General features: G+C 40.5%; 1 protein-coding gene across 6 annotated transcripts in view; it reads left to right on the top strand.

The window, feature by feature from the left end:
• The window catches only part of LOC128826652 (butyrophilin subfamily 1 member A1-like), a 36,038-nt gene that overhangs the window by 16,699 nt on the left and 1,973 nt on the right, over nucleotides 1-17,366 (top strand). For 4 of the 6 annotated variants that reach the window (XM_054010056.1, XM_054010053.1, XM_054010057.1 and 1 more), the window contains 9 exons: nucleotides 1,496-1,609; nucleotides 2,325-2,360; nucleotides 3,220-3,333; nucleotides 10,317-10,430; nucleotides 11,723-11,836; nucleotides 13,121-13,156; nucleotides 14,577-14,597; nucleotides 15,014-15,034; nucleotides 16,497-16,523. In XM_054010056.1, the coding sequence (XP_053866031.1) occupies nucleotides 1,496-1,609; nucleotides 2,325-2,360; nucleotides 3,220-3,333; nucleotides 10,317-10,430; nucleotides 11,723-11,836; nucleotides 13,121-13,156; nucleotides 14,577-14,597; nucleotides 15,014-15,034; nucleotides 16,497-16,523 (597 nt within the window). Of the gene's footprint in view, nucleotides 1-10; nucleotides 180-1,495; nucleotides 1,610-2,324; nucleotides 2,361-3,219; nucleotides 3,334-10,316; nucleotides 10,431-11,722; nucleotides 11,837-13,120; nucleotides 13,157-14,576; nucleotides 14,598-15,013; nucleotides 15,035-16,496; nucleotides 16,524-17,366 lie in introns of those variants that run through there. The other 2 variants (XM_054010059.1, XM_054010054.1) reach the window with 2 other exon arrangements.

The raw sequence follows: 17,366 nt of genomic DNA, 5'->3' as shown, positions 1-17,366 counted from the left end.
GCTGGCATCTGACCTAAAGGACCAATAAGGGGACAAGATACTTTCAAATCTTGGGGGGGGGGAAGGCTTTTGTTTGTGTTCTTTGTTTGGGAGTGTGTTCTTTCTCGGGACTGAGAGGGACCAGACATCAATCCAGGTTCTCCACATCTTTCTAAGCAAGTCTCTCCTATTTCAAACTTGTAAGTAAATAGCCAGGCAAGGCGTGTTAGTTTTCCTTTGTTTTCTCAACTTGTAAATGTACCTTTTACTAGAGTGTTTCTCTTTGTTTGCTGTACTTTGAACCTGAGACTAGAGGGGAGTCCTCTGAGCTCTTTAAGTTTGATTACCCTGTAAGGTTAATTTCCATACTGATTTTACAGAGATGATTTTTACCTTTTTCTTTAATTAAAAACCTTCTTTTTAAGAACCTGATTGATTTTTCCTTGTTTTAGATCCAAAGGGGTTTTGGATCTTGAGTCACCAGGAGTTGGTGGGAGGAAGGAGGGGAATGGTTAATTTCCCCTTGTTTTAAATCCAAGGGGTTGGATTTGTTTTCACCAGGGATTTGGTGAAGGTTTTTCAAGGTTTCCCAGGGAGGGAATCCATTGAAAATGGTGGCAGCCGAACCAGAGCTAAGCTGGTAATTAAGCTTAGAAGTTTTTATGCAGGCCCCTACATTTGTACCCGAAAGTTCAAAGTGGGGATCTCAGTCCTGACAGTAACCAAGCACAAACACACACAACACATCCCCTATTCAAACACACACACACAATTTTTTTTAATGTTTTTAAAGGTTCTTTTCTTAAACCATCGCAATAATAAATAGTTTAAACGCTTTTTTATTCGTTTTTTTTTACCCTGGGCTTACCAAACAGGCTTTGTCTTAGTAAATTTTCTTACCCTACCCTGGTATTAAATAGTTTAAAGGCTTTTTTGTTCATTTTTTTACGCTGTGGTTACTAAACAGGCTCTGCCTTAGTAAATGCCATTTTTAAATCTAGTTTTCAATATTATTTAACTCTTTTCTTAAACTAACCCTTTAAAAACAAATATTTTTTTAAGTTCTATCTTTCTATTCTTGAATAACCTGGTTTTACCATCCTTTTTTCTTGAATAACTTACCTCTCTTCTTTCAAATTTCCTTTTTTTCTCTAAACCTTCCTCAAACTTTCTTTTTTTCATCTTTACACTCTCTCACTCTCTCCTTTCAACCTTTTTCTCTCCATGTACCCAAGCACAAACACACACAACACTTCCACTAGACAAACACATACACACACACATTTTTTTCAGAATGGCCGACGGCGCCAAAGTTTGGCGCTACCGGAAACGGGGTGGAAAGGTGGGGCATAAGCCCTAAATGGGCCCTAATTGGGCATACAGACCTGTCAAAATTGCATGGTGATGAATACTATCAAGCAGTATACTACTCACCTGACACTCCATTTCTGTCTTAAAAGTTTCCAGGCTATACATTTCTATCTATTTATCTAATCTTGATATATTTCCTTTTCAGACAATGAAAAAGCAGGAGTCAGTGAACACCAAGGAATTATAGCAAATATTTTGGCTCTCAGGAATCGGCCCATCCAGCTGTACAATAAGATGATCCAAACCCTTAATCCTTTTGGTGAGGAGTGGGAACTTTTACTTGGGGGAAGGGTGTAGAGATGTTGCAAGTATGAAAGGAATCAGCAAGAATGAATTGAAGCAACAAGGATTCTTGCTTGAGAGGATAAAAGCAAAATCTATTACCTTACTCCCTCCCCAAACAGATTCCTTCCTGCCTCTTTATCAGCCTTTGGCCGATGGGGCAGATGGCTCCTTATCCAACCCTGCCAGCCAAACTGATTGTTTAAATACCTGCATCAGCTTCCTCAAGGGGAACTAATTAACATCTGACTGGTCAGAGTGCCGGCTTGCCTCTTTGCCCCCTGCACTCTGACTCATATCCCATTGTGCTAGGTGCTGTGCATTATATATTAGGTGTCTTATGGTAGTGCCTGGAAGCCCCAGTCATGGAAAAGAACATTTTGCTAGGCACTGTACATTATTTATGAGGTGTGTTACAGAAGTGTAAGCAGAGACTTTTAATGATAGTGTTAGTCAGTCTTACCCATTAGGCCACTGGTGTGGTGACTATAATGAAATATTAGTAATCTGTTTAATAAAAAATAAAAATTTCAACCGTAAATCATAACATCAAAATGTGTGTGAATAATGGCTCCCCCTATCATAACTTGGCAAACATTTATGTTGCTTAAATAAGCATCCTGGTTATGAGTATGGAATTGAATACGTAACAGAGATAAATTTAATATCTTTTTTTAAATTTTATTTTATAGGAGAAGCCAGCATGACAGAACACAGGAAAGAAATAGGTAAATCTGAACTGAATTTCAACACTTCAACTGAAACACAAAAGGAGAGCTGGACAATATATTTCTTCAAATCAACATTTCACATATAAATATTTGTTCCTGGTTATGTTAGGGTCCAAGAATTGCTATTAATAAATTTCTAGACTTTTCTAGCTCTTTCTTACTCTTTTTGAGCAGTTTGTTCCATTGGGAAGGTGATGTTTAGTAAAGAGATTTGTATGGAAGGATGGGGAAAGGCTGGAAGTCTGGCATTCATAAGAGGTAGAGCTAAGGTTGTGATGCATAATGTGTGGTGTACAGAAATTATAGTAACGATAAAGTGTGATTTTTTCGGATTTTGATTTCTTATAATCTACAATTTTGATAATTTATTGAGATATGTAGCTGCAAAGTCATTTTACATTTTAAAACTTGTAATACAAGACTGTGCAAGGCTAAATATATAGCATTTCTTTTCTTGTACCTGAGAGATGATGAGTAAAGTCCATCATACCGTTTACTGTGGATGGTCCTGTAAGTAAAGGAAGTAAACCAGAGAACCAGGTTGGCAGGGAGCAATACATTGGTATGGTGATAGGTATAATAGGGATGTGTGCTGGGCCAGCATATCAAATGACGATGGTACCTCTTAGTATATGGCAATTTCAACAGCAGTCTATTATGTCTCTGTCTAAAGCAAGCTTATCTAAAGAAACATTTCTATTAGCTTTCTAATTCTGAGTTTTCTCTATTGTACAGTATCACACAATTTAAAATGATGGTTAGATGCAAAGTCACCTGACACTCCATTTCTGACTTAAAAGTTTCCAGACTATACATGTCTATCTCTTTATCTAATCTTGATATATTCCCTTTTCAGACAACGAGAAAGCAGAAGTCAGTGAACACCAAGGAATTATAGCAAATATTTTGGCTCTCAGGAATCAGCCCATCCAGCTGTACAATAAGATGATCCAAACCCTTAATCCTTTTGGTGAGGAGTGGGAACTTTTACTTGGGGGAAGGGTGTAGAGATGTTGCAAGTGTGAAAGGAATCAGCAAGAATGAATTGAAGCAACAAGGATTTCTGTTCTTGTGTCTGGAAGAGGAGAAAAGCAGAATCTATTACCTTATTCCCTCCCCAAACAGAAATATGTAATTATTTTTACAAAGTGGACCAGCTCCAAGAGAGGAGATTGACCCCATAGTCTGAGGGTGAGGAGATCTCCTTCATAAATGGGTGACACACATTCAAGTCCTTGCTCTGCATTAGGCAGAACAGGGACTTAACTTGGGTTTTCCACACCATGCTGGAGCTCCCTAACCACTGCACTGCTTAAAAATATTGTTGTTTGGGCCTCTTCTGGTGTTGACAAGAAATTTCACTCAAGACCTCAGAAATCTTCCGGACAAAATAAATTTCTTTGAAATATTTCAGTTTTGACAGAACAGTATTTTCAGCTAGAAAGAAGCCATTTAAAAATGTTTCCTTCAGCTCGAATTTCAGATGCTTTGGGGACAGAGGATGGCTGGAGTGCTTCTGGGCTGTCCTAGGGACATTGCAGGAACGTTGCATTAGTGGGATTAGACACGATAACAATGAATTCAGAGGCCAGGTGCCAGGACTGAGGTTTCTGGTTGTGATGGTGAAAATTAGTTAAATGCATACACTGTGAACTAGTGAAATATTAATTGTGTAGAGACAGAGAATGGATTGTTGGGATGTCTGTGTTAGGCTGGACTGTTGTCAGTGAAGGTGGTGGGCTGAGTGAAAACAGAAGGTAGACTGTGGAATTGTACGGCTGATTTGCGGAGGCAGATAAATTCCACTCAGTGGCCTGAGTGGAAACTGATCAGGTTAGTGAATTCTTCAGAGGCTGATGGGTTCACTTGGGGAAGTGGCGGGAAATAATGAATTAATTGCAGACACTTGTCTGAGGAGATTTGGGGTATGTGCTCAGAGAATACATTAAGTGAAGAGAAACAGGATACACTTATAAAAATGTAGAGCTGGTAGGGGCCTCAAGAGGTCATCTAGTTCAGCCCCGTGTTCTGGGGCAAGACCAAGTAAAGCTAGACAATTCCTGACAGGTATTTGTCCAGCCTGTTCTTAAAAACCTCCAGTGATGGTGATTCCACAGCCTCCCTTGAAAGCCTATTTTGGATCTTAACAACCCTTCTTGTTAGAAAGATTTTCCTAATATGTAACCTAAATCTCCCTCCTGCAGATTAAGCCCATTGTTTCTTCTCCTATTTTCAGTGGACATGGAGAATTCTTCATCACACTCCTCTTTATACCAGGCCTGTAAACGTTTGAAGACTGTTATCAGGTCCCACTTCAGTCTTCTTTTCTACAGACAAAACGTGTCAGGCAGTTTTTATAATCTTTTCTAATAGTCAGGTTTTTTTTTTCCCCATTTTTGTTTCCCTCCACCCCACACGACTCAATCCAGTTTGTCCGCAATTTTCTTAGATTGTGGTGCCCAGAATTTGACACCGTATGCAGCTGAGGCATCCCCAGTGCCAAGTAGAGTGAGACAATTTCCTCCCACATCTAACATACAACACTTCTATTAATACACTCTGGATGACAGTAGCCTTTTTTCTCAACCACATCATCTTGTTGACTCATATTCAATTTGTGATCCACTCTAACCCTCACATCCATTTCTGCATTATCACCACCTACCAGTTATTCCCCATTTTATAGTTATGTATTTGATTTTTTCTTCCTAAGTGAAGTGCTTTGCTTATTAAATTCCATCTTATTAATTTCGGACCATTCTCTAATTTATCAAACTTATTTTGAATCCTAACTCTTTCCTGCAAAGTGCTTGCTAACTCTCCTAGGTTGTCATCTGCACGTTTTATAAACATATATGTCACTCTATTTTCCAAGTAATTTATGAAACTTTTGTATAGTAGTAGTCCCAGGACTGACCCCTGCAGGACCCCACTAGATATAAACTCCTTGTTTGGCAGTGAACATTGATACCTACTTTTCTGAGTATGGTCTTTCAACCAGTTTTGCACTCACATTATAGCAACTTCATCTGGACAGAATTGTCCTAATTTGTGTGTGAAAATGTTATTTAGGACTCTGTGAAAAGCCTTACTAAAGTCAACATCACATCTACAGGTTTCTCCCATCCAGTAGGCCAGAAACCTGTCAAGGAGGGAAAATGGTTGGTTTGTCATGATGTGTTCTTAATAAATCCATATTGACTGTTACTTACCACCAAATAATCTTCTAGCTCTTTACCAATTGAGTTTCTCTGTTTGCCCTTCTCCAGTCCTCTAATCTTTCATCTGTCTTCCAGGAGATCTGTAAAATAATCACTAAGAACTCTGAGATTACTTCAGTTACTTCCTTATGTACCCTAAAATGAATTTCATCAGGCCCTGCTGACTTAAATACATCTATATTATCTAAATATTCTTTAACCTGTTCTCTCCCTATTCTGGCTCGTGTTCTTTCTCCCTTATTGCTAATATTAATTATATTAATCTGGTCACAATTAAACATTTATTAAAGGATGGTTGAAGGCAGAGGATAAATTTAAGTGGTTGAGAGACATTGCAAAAGAAATAGAGGGAGAGGACAGGAGAGCTGAGGGAGTGCTAAGGACAGCCAAAGAAAGATAAATCTTAGGGAAGCTTTGGGATGGAGAACTACATATAAGATGTGGGTGAGGGTAGGGACACAGAAGAAGTGGGACAGAAAAGGGGCATGGGGTGACTAGAAGAAGGGTGAGTAAGCAGGAAAGAGAACAAGGAAAAATAACTAACAACATGAAACGGACAAAGAGTGAGGAAGATGACTGAGAACTTATGGGGAAGTTGAGGGCAGAGTTGAACGTGATGGGAAGATAGGTAGGAGAGAGAAAACTGTGATGGACAAGCATGGAGGGAGAGATTTGGAGAGGGAATGGGGAGAAAGATAGATATCTGTAGGAAAACAGGGTAAGGGAAAAGGGAGACAGGCCAGGAAAGAAAAGAGGTTGAGTGAAGAAAAAGGGTCTGATTTTGAGTGTCTGCTGGTCCCTTTAGAGTCCTCCAGCAGTCAAGAACTGTCCACCCAGTGATAACCCAGCTATAGGGATACTCCTCAGAGGCCTAGCTTTGGTAGAATGACTCTATTCCATCCTCTTTAGAGACATTGGTGTTAAGGTATTGATGGGGCATGGCCGAGGTTATTTTGAGGACATGAGGGTTTATGGCACGAGTTCAGTCCCCTCCAATTTACCTGTAGCATACACCGAGGACTGCTCCTATCTCTGAAAGGCCCCTAAATCCAGGAGGTGCCAAGACAATACAGTCACCATTTGTTCCCATCCCCTTAATTTTTCTGGGAACTATGACTCAGTTTGAACTAAGAATTAGACCTGGAATATTATTTAGGAAGAACAGTAGCTTAAGTAGCGTTAGGTAATTTAATATATTAAAAGTATCCTTTTTTTCCAGACCAAATCCAAGAAGGAAATGGTGTGTTTACACTGCTTTCTGAAATGCAACCTCACACAAAGGAGTTCTATAATCTATCTATCTATCTATATACATTGGGGTATCCCAAGTGGAAGCTAGCCCAGAGAGTTAAGTTTGCTTAGATATTTAATCAATGTGTTGAAAACTCCATGCAGGAAATTGGCACCCTACTGTTTTGAAGTCACAGTCCCTCTTTCCAAATATAGTACATTATTTAGCGGACATTTCGTATAACTTCCAACTGAACTCTGCAGTGGAAGTCTATGTCTATATAGTTTTTTGAGTGTTTTTGTCTACTGATCCCAGCCACAAGAGGGGCACCTTGTGCTAGGTAGTGTGTAGGTAGTGTGCTAGGTAGACATGAAAGATGTTGCTGTGAGTGCCTTAGATCAAACACTAATAGGTATTAGATCCACCTGAGACACCAAGTAATTCAGGATGCATTCAGTGACAAGGCCTTGTGAAAGGACAGGAATGGCCCATTGTCCGCAGTGTTTAGGCCTGCTCTGTCATGTCTTCAGCCTCACATCCCAGACCTGTTGCTTCCCGAAGAAAAGGAGAGTCTTCAGATCAGGCACCCAGAGTAGGCCAATGTTTAATGGAGCCTTGATAATTCTGCTCCTCCTCCCCAGTAATTCACCAATCATTCCCCCAACCATTTCTCCTTCTTCACCCCTCACTTACCTTCCCATCTTTCCCAGGCTTTCATTCCCCCAGTGTGTGCACAGTGAGAACTTCCCTAGAGTGCAACCAAATTACTGGGCTTCTCTGGAGAAGGAAGAGCTGTTTCCTTCCTTCATGGGATAGCAGATGGTGAAGACCAACTGTTGAGACACAAAGACCAGTGAGCTGAGTGAGGTGGCCATGGGGGTAGAGGATAGACAAAAGCTGAGGCAGGTGAATGGGCAGCCAGCAAGTGGCTACTTTCACATGTGCTGTGACTGCATAGTAACGTATGGAGGTGGTGCAGTACCCCTAGGAATATGGCAATTATTAGCATCCTACTGTGTCTGTACCCAAACAGACCTGGAAAAACAGGCTTGTGAAATCTCCATCATTAAATTCTGTATTCTGTACAGTGTGTGATAATTTACTATGATGTTTAAATGCAAAGTGGCCTTTCCATTCCTATTCTGTGTTAAAAGACACCAGGCTCTATGTGTCTAGTGTGTGGGTCTATTCATATCTTAATGTTTCAGGTTGTGGGAAGGCAAAAGACAGTCCATTACATTCCCCAGGGGTACCCAGGTTTGTGCGGCATGTAAACCCCCGCCCCCATCCTTAGTCTTGTCTGTGCCTTCCTGCAACTGTCAACCTCTGGCAAAACAAGCACAGTCTTCCAAGCCCCATCAGGCTTTGCTTCATCTGTACAGATAGAGATTGGCGCACACCAACCTCCTTGTCTTTGGAGTGTTCCCAGCATTGTACAGTCCCTGGTCCGCTGAAGGCTCACAGGATTACCAGACCTGCTCTTTTCAAAGGAACAGTACACCCCAGTTTGTGAAATTCAACTCAGGACTCAGGACTAGCCTTTTGCTTAACACCATAGTAGAGATATATTTGTAGTGAAAACTAGTATTAGTTTATTATCATGTAATAGAGATTCAAGGAATAGTAAGTAAAAAACAAATGGTTACATATAAAACAAAACCACAATATGCTTTCTAGAAACTAAATTTAACTGCCAGGTTATCCTATGGGCTAAAGAAATTTTTCACACTAAAAGTTTTCTGTAGAATTTTCAAGCAAGCCTGGCTGATACCCCTTTTTTCATGAGGAAAGGCTGCGGTCCTTTTGCTTCCTCAGTGAAGGGTTTCTGGGTGTATTCTCTACACTTTAAAGGGCACGGCACCTCCAGATAAGATTAATCATAGAATCATAGAAGATTAGGGTTGGAAAAAGCAACAGAGGGTCCTGTGGCACCTTTAAGACTAACAGAAGTCTTCTGTTAGTCTTAAAGGTGCCACAGGACCCTCTGTTGCTTTTTACAGATTCAGACTAACACGGCTACCCCTCTGATACTTGACACCATGCTAGGGTTGGAAGAGACCTTAGGAGGTCATCTTGTCCAATCCCCTGCTGAAAGCAGGACCAACACCAACTAAATCATCCCAGCCAGGGCTTTGTCAAGCCGGGCCTTAAAAACCTCTAAGGATGGAGATTCCACCACCTCCCTAGGTAACCCATTACAGTGCTTCACCACCCTCCTAGTGAAACAGTTTCCTAATATCCAACTTAGACCTCCCCCACTGCAACTTGAGACCATTGCTTCTTGTTCTGTCATCTGCTCCTTCCTCCCCTACTGTTTCTTTTTCTCAGTTCCTCTCTGAAATTCTTCTTATTCAGTTCAGCCTAATGAGAGGGATCTCATTGTGAATAAGACAATACTCAATTTACATACAAAATTATAGATGATCAAACATCTCTTTGTCTGACAGAAGACCTTTTCCCCCCCAACTTTGCTGATGACCAGTCTCTACAGACTTTAAGGACATATTTTCAGTGTGTGTATATATATAAAAATAAAAGAGCAGGACCAATCCTCAGACAGATTTGTTGCCCCACATCCCTGAATGGTCTCTTCAAGGATTGAACTCACAGTCCTGGATTTAGCAGGCTAATGCTCAAACCACTGAGCTATTCCTCCCCCTTGCCTCCTTCTTCTTAAATAGCTTATAGCCATTGATTTTAACTTCCCAGTTGTGTGAATCATTCCTCCAGGTCACATGGAGACCAACTAGATTGAATTTATGCTCATAAATGAGCAATTCCAAGTAATCTTGTTTGTTTCTCAGGCTCCTAATGTTATAATACATTTAGAGTGCTGTTCACAAAAAAAAAAACCAAACAAACACATGAGGTGAGGAGCTGCCTAAGCTACCTAATGGGAAATGCTGACAAGAGGGTTGTGTACTGATCCCTGCCACTATCATGGAGTTTGGCCCCTAAATCCAGGCTACAGGGAGGTATCTATCTCTGCTGGCAATCCACTGCTAGGAACTATCTCTGAGAGTCAGACATCTTAGGTGCCTAATGTTTTTCTTGTGAGAGTGATGTAGGCAGGCATCTAACTTCACACAAAACTGTCAGAGGAAGTGCTGGGGTTCCCCACTTGCCAAGTTTTAGCCCGGTGGTTAGAGCCCTCATCTTGGGTGTAGGAAACCCAGGTTCCTTTCCCCAATCTGTCTGATGGCAAGAAAGGATTTGAAAAGGGTTCTCTTGCTTCTCAGGTGAGTGTTGTAAGCACTGGGCTATGGGATATTCTGAATTAGGGAATCCCTCAGTCTCTCCTACAGAAGCTGTCCCACTGTGGATAAATAATAGTCACCTAAGTCCAGGATTTAGGTGTCTAAGTACCTTTGTGAATCTTGCCCAGGATCTGACAAAGTATTGAGGTTTACATGTAAAGTGACCTTACTTTCCTTTTGTTCCTTAAAATACAACAGGCTATACATGTCTAAATATACATCTCTGCACATGTCCCTTTTTCAGGTATTGCAAAAGCAGAAGACGATCGATCCACAGGGATTGTTGCACGGATTTGTGAACGTGGGAGCCAGCCTTTTCAACTGTTCGAGAAGTTCAGACGATTCTCAGTTAACCAAGGTGAGGGGTCAGAGTTTTATGGGGGGGGACAAGCGTGAAAAAGGTAGGTAGGCTGAACTGCAATGCTGAGTGTTTCTGCCCATTTGCATAGAGGAGGAGAAGAGCAAAGTCCCTTTTCAACTCCAGCAACAACACCTCTGTTAGCATGGGAAGTGGGAAAAGAAAGGCAGCTTGCAGAAGAACTGAGGAAGAGGCAAAGGATCTGTTGGGTGTGGGAAGGCAGGCAGGCAGCTGGCTGGGGTGGGGAGAAAATCAGTTTAATGTGGCTGAACAGAAAGCACAGCTGGTGTGGTGCTGATGTCAGTAAATGGTGGGCAGCAGATGCATTAGGAATGACGGCAGAAAGAAGACTAATAAATTGTTATCTGGCCAGTTGTCAGGGCTGGTCCATGGGCTGCCTGTGTGTGTGGGTCAGTTACCAAATCACAGTCAGGAGATGATGGCAAACTTGGGGCTGAGCTGCATCAGGAAGCCAGGAAATCATGGTCACTTGCTGAGCTGCAGCCAGGAGCCGTATAGCGGAGACAGGAATGAACTGGGGTGAGAAGCCAGACTCTGGCACAGCAAGGCAAGTTCTGGAACAGAAGCACGCAGATAGTCAGCATCCCCATTATGACTTCCTTATTTATATCCAGCATAGCCCAATCATTGGGCTGCAAGGGGCCTCCACTCCTAACCTACTGGTTGGTACTTCCTGTAGTGTCTGGCTTCACCAAATTCTCCACCAGAAACCCAGCTGGAGCTTCTGGTGGTGATGTGGCAGTGTTGGTGTCCTGAAATCTCCATAGTCCCCTCACTCACCTTTCCATCTGTCCCAGGCTTTCATTCCCCCAATGCATGCACACTTAGAACTTCCCTGGAGTCAAACCAAATTACTGGGATTCTCTGGAGATATTTTTTCCTTCCTCACTCAGCTGGCAGATAGAGGAGACCAACTGGTGAGATACAGACACCAGTAAGCTGAGTGAGGTAGTCACAGGAGCCCAAGAGAGAAGAAAAGATGAGGGAGGTGTATGGGCAGCCACCTGGTGGCAACTTACACATGTGCTGGGCCTGTATATCAAATGATGATGGTACCTCTTGGTATATGGAAATTTAGACTTCGTCTAAAGGAAGCTTATCTGAAGAAATATTTCTGATAGATTTCTAATTCTGAGTTCCTCCATTGTGCAGTGTCACACAATTTAGAATGATGTTTAGATGCAAAGTCACCTGACACTCCATTGGACTTAAAAGAATCCAGGCTCTACATGTCTATCTATTTATCTAATCTTGATATATTCCTTTTTCAGACAATGAAAAAACAGAAGTCAGTGAACCGCAAGGAATTATTGCAAATATTTTGGCCCTTGGGAATCGGCCCATTCAGCTATACCATCAGATGATCCAAACCCTAAATCATTTTGGTGAGGAGCGGGAACTTTTATTTGAGCTGAGGGGGATGTTGCAAATGTGAAAATCCATGAGGTGCCAAGATAATGCAGTCACCATTGATCCCATCCCCTTAATTCATGTGGGAAGCATCTCTCAGCTTTAACTAAGCATTAGGCCTGAAACATATTTAGGAAGAAAAGTAACATAAGTCGAGCTAGGTACTTCAATATATTAAACACAACATTTTCCCCAGACCAAATCCAGGAAGGAAATGGTGAGTTTACACTGTTTTCTGAAATGCAACTTCACACAAAGGAGTTCTATAATCAAAGGACTCTCTCTCTCTCTCTCTCTCTCTCTCTAAAACATTGAAGTATCCCATGTGAAAGCTAGCTCAGTTAAATTCTCTGGTTCTCAAGGAACCCAAACATATTTTTGAAGGAACACAGAAATAAGAAAAGTTTCACTTTATATATTATATATAAACTGACCCTAATAACTAACGTAACACTATGAAAATGTATTACAGAATTATTCCCAATAATTAAAATAAAAATAAAATGTATTTAATTGAAATCCAGTAAAATCCCAAATTAATATATGATATGCAATATTCCTTATAACCAAAGGCTGGTGAGTTGGTAGTATATAGTCTAAATACATATCTTTGGTGCCAGGAAGTTATGCAAGCCAATTCTGTATTTAAACATCTTGGTCAAAGAAAGACTGATGTAGGGGAAAAGGAAAACAATTCCCAATTTAATTTGCTATGGTTTACACTATTCTCAAGAAATCTGCCATAGTAGTTTTTGCTTAAACCAATATTCTGTCTTCCTCTCCAAAGAGCTAGTCACGGGACAATTTTTGGTACTATTTATGAAGAATTTTTTCCAAGAAACCTAATTTGTAATTATTGGTGAAAAAAATTTTTGGTGAAATCAACAAAAGTTTCTCCAGACCATAAATACAGTTTTCTTTAACTCCTTCACATGAACATGTGCATTTTGCTAGGCACTGTACATTATTTATGAGGTGTGTTACAGAAGTGTAAGCAGAGACTTTTAATGATAGTGTTAGTCAATCTTACCCATTAGGCCACTGGTGTGGTGACTATAATGAAATATTAGTAATCTGTTTAATAAAAAATAAAAATTTCAACCGTAAATCATAACATCAAAATGTGTGTGAATAATGGCTCCCCCTATCATAACTTGGCAAACATTTATGTTGCTTAAATAAGCATCCTGGTTATGCGTATGGAATTGAATACGTAACAGAGATAAATTTAATGTCTTTTTTTTAATTTTATTTTATAGGAGAAGCCAGCATGACAGAACACAGGAAAGAAATAGGTAAATCTGAACTGAATTTCAGCACTTCAACTGAAACACAAAAGGAAAGCTGGACAATATATTTCTTCAAATCAACATTTCACATATAAATATTTGTTCCTGGTTATGAAACAACACAGAAGAACATTTGTGAAAGGACTGGGAAGACCCGTGGTCTGCAGTATTGTATTCTGCCAGGACTTAGGGCAGTTCTGGTGTGTCTTCAGCCTCACACCCCAGATATGCTGCTTCTCCAGGAAAAGGAGGGTCTTCAGGTCAGGAACACAGAGTAGGCCAAAGTTTAATGCAGCCTTGATAATTCTGCTCCTCCTCCCCAGTAATTCATCAATCATTCCCCCAACCATTTCTCCTTCTTCACCCCTCACTCACCTTCCCATCTTTTCCAGGCTTTCATTCCCCCATTGCATGCACACTGAGAACCTCCCTAGAGTGCAACCAAATTACTGGGCTTCTCTGGAGAAGGAAGAGCTGTTTCCTTCATCCATGGGCTAGCAGATGAAGAAGACCAATTGTTGAGACACAAAGACCAGTGAGCTGAGCGAGGTGGCCATGGGGGTAAAGGAGAGACAAAAGTTGAGGCAGGTGAATGGGAAGCCAGCTAGTGGCTACTTTCACAAGTGCTGTGACCTCATGGTAACTTATGGAGGTGGTGCAGTGCCCCTGGGAATATGGCAATAGTCAGCATCCTATTGTACCTGGGAGAAAAGAAGATCAGAGTCCATCACCAAGTCCATGATATATATATAACTCTCCTACTCCATGTCAGATCATTGGTATACTTTGTCCTGTGTCATGCCTCAAACACTTACTTTTATTGAATTTCATAGTGCTGCAGAGCAAATTACATCAAGCAAAATTTGGGCTTTGAGCCTTTTACATCTCATTATTAACTGCTCATTAACACAACATTTTTCACATTCCACAGAAAAGTGATGTTAGTCATCTTCAGCTGAGTTTTGAAACACTGCTTCGATTCCAACATTTCTTCATGTCCCATAGGTGATCTTCAGTAAAAAATATATAAGTTTGTGAACAACTTCACTCACACAGAAGCAGGCTCTGTGCTGAAACTAAAAATAGCAGGGTGGACACAGTGGCAAAGGCATCAGTTCAGGCTAGCCACTGAAGTACAATACCACCTGACCATCTGGGTACTTACCTAGGCAGATATGCCAAGCCACTGTCTGGGCTGCTGCGGCCACCCAGCTGTTCTTAGGTACTAACTCAAATAACGCTGACTCATGGACATGAACCCAATCTGGGACTCGCACCACACAGCTGTTGTGTAGAAATACCCTGCATGTCAAAAAGTAAGTGAAGCCAAGCAGGGAATCCATCCATTACTGTAAATTGGGATACTACAGTACATACTGAAAGATTTGTATTATTTTGATGTAAATTTTATTTTTATGTTTTTCAGACAAGCTTGAGAAAGAAAATGGTAGGTTTACTCTGATTTTGAGTTTATATTTACTCACATGGAGCACAAATTACTTGTACATTGTGGGTGTCACTATAGGTTCTTCAAAAGATGAGGGTTCAAGTCATTGCCCATAAGGTATCTGTGGTGAAGGGTGGCTGGGAGAAGGAAATTTGTAAACAGGAGTCATTGGGGTAAGGGCTTGGTCTTCAGTTTTGTGAGAACATAGGACCTTGATTTTATTTAGTTATGGAATGCAAGATTCTGAGCTGTGACTGAATCTAGGTGATGTGTCACGTATGGTGTGTAAGAGAGAAGATAAATGAGAAGACTGATGATTGGGGAGGTCTGCAGGGACAGCTCCCTCAGTGAGGTAAGGTAGAACCCGTACACCCAATTTCTAATTGAAATTACACTGTGTTGTTTTTTTTTTGCAGACGAACTCCGGAAGGAACTTGGTAAGTTCTCTTTGATTTCTTAGCTGCTACTGTCCTTCAGAAGAACGTTCTTAAGTGAAAAGAGATTTTTTTTTTCATTTCATTGCCTTTCCTCAGTCCAAGGAGAGTTCATTAGCCATTTCTTTTTTTAACGGCATAAGAGAACTGTAATGACTTTCTCTCACAGGAAGTTGGTTGGTTACCCTAGAATATTTGTACTTCTTTTCTTTCGTCATTAATGCCTTGCCTCCTCTTCTCTCCATTTTAACTTTCAGTGTGTGCAGGAGCCCAGCATAAGTTTTCTATAGTAGTTATTTTTTCATGATGTAGTTTATTTTCAGGATATGGTATTTATTATTAATTAGGAAAATCATTTTCAGAGGAAGGCAATTATATAAGAACATAAGAGGCAGGAGAGGGATATCTATTTTAAATGTTGCATACTACTGTTTTTAGTAACCCTTTTAATTAAAAAAATGCTTATTTCAGATGCTTAGCCACACAGCAGCTTGTCCCTGCTGCTTTGACTATGCAAACCTCACAAACAATGGAAACCAAATAAATAATAAATAATAAAATAATAATAATTTATAAAACAATGGATCTGAGCAATATGGGATTCACCTTGGACTGGGAATCTTTGTATGTGTACAGATACTATATATGCTCCTATATCATCCTTCTGGCCTAGTGCAAGGGGCGTGGCCAGGAAAAGGAGACACGGCAACCCTAGCAATACCCAAAAGAAATAAAGAGAGACAGGGCAGAGGCGGAGGCTCAGATTAGCCACCCAAGTACAATGGTGACCAATCCCCTTGGTACGTCTATGTAGATATACAGTGAGTGTCACAAAGGGAGTACAGCAGTGTACTACATCACATATTGAATAGTTAAATGACTGTACTTTTTTTCAAATAAATTTTAATTTTATGTTTTTCAGAAGAGTTTCAGGTTTGCTTTGATTTTTGAGATTATTGTTAATCAGATTGAGCGTGATTATGTTTTCTTTAATATTCTCAACCACATTGCAGCATCTTCATGCTGCTTTGACTACACAGACTTCTCCAAAAACAATGGATTAGAGCACTAAGGGATTCCTCTTGCACTGGGAAATCTTTGTACATGTACAGCTACTATTTCACCCTCCTTCTGGCCCAGTGCAAATGGTGCAGCAGGAAAAAGGGGCATGGCTCAACAACCATACTACCTGCTTTCTGTTGGTTACCAAAACAGTTTAGAGCATCCTTTAAGCTGCTGTATTTTGCACAGTGTGGACATCTCATGTAGATGTGGTGTACTATATCTGCATGTGTGCATCCTAGGAACATTTTTGTGCATATAAATATCTACATTTCTTTCTGCTGAACATTAAACAGCCATTTAATGCTTCCTCAGTCTGAAGCTTACTACTGCCTGAGGCAGGAAAATCTTTAATAAGGGACTCTTTTAATTCAAAGTCTGTTATTTCTCATTCTAATTGCAGAATGGAGAAGAGCTCGTAATAAAACAGGTAACAGAAAAAAAAATTCTTCCAGACTGAAGAAATCATTGTGTGAATACAGCAACCAAATCAGAAACATCCCATAAAATGATGTTATCCTGAGAACAAATCCTGAGAGCCATACTCAGTTCCACAGAGTATTTACTTGGGGGGGGGGAAAATCACATTTATATCAGGGCCTGTTTCTGACCTAATACCAATTTCACACCAGTGTAATTTCATGGATTTATGTGGAGTCACTCCTTATTTACACTGATGTGAGGTCAGGATCAGCAATAAATTAGAGTTTTTTTCTGAGGAAACACTGAGTCAGGGACTCAGAATTTGGAGCAGGGTAAAAGCACAGATCAGGTGGCGGAGGTAATGATGATTCCTTTGATCATAGTAATAAGAGTACTGATGAGAAGGGCTACAATGTTGCGTAGTTGTGGCCAAGAATGAAATGTGTGAGATCGTGATGGCATTCAGTACTGATGAAGACAGTGGTGAAAAGTTACTCTGGGAGTGGTGGTGTTGAGTTCAGATTGATGCTGATTATGGTGATGGTGGAAAAAATGAATATGGTACTGAGTGATGATCATTAAGGGGATGATGAAAGACAGTTGCAATCATGGTGATTCATGCCAGATAAGAATATGTCAGTGGTTATAGTAATTTTCATTGTATTGCAGTTTTCTTCTGATCATCTCAAAGCTCTTTGAAAATATTAGTCCAGCTGGATCTGTCCCTCAGTGAAGCTGGTATTATACACAGTCTATTGAGACTACTTAAGAGATTTGAACAACTCACTCAGTGAGTCAGTGTCAAAGAGAGGAATAGAACTCAGGAGTGCTGATGCTCAATCCCCACCTT

This window comes from Malaclemys terrapin, chromosome 20 (genome assembly GCF_027887155.1).
Source record: "Malaclemys terrapin pileata isolate rMalTer1 chromosome 20, rMalTer1.hap1, whole genome shotgun sequence".
Classification (NCBI taxonomy): domain Eukaryota; kingdom Metazoa; phylum Chordata; order Testudines; family Emydidae; genus Malaclemys; species Malaclemys terrapin.
The sequence above is the reverse complement of the archived record's forward strand: the minus strand, read 5'-3'. Positions and strand labels throughout refer to the sequence as shown.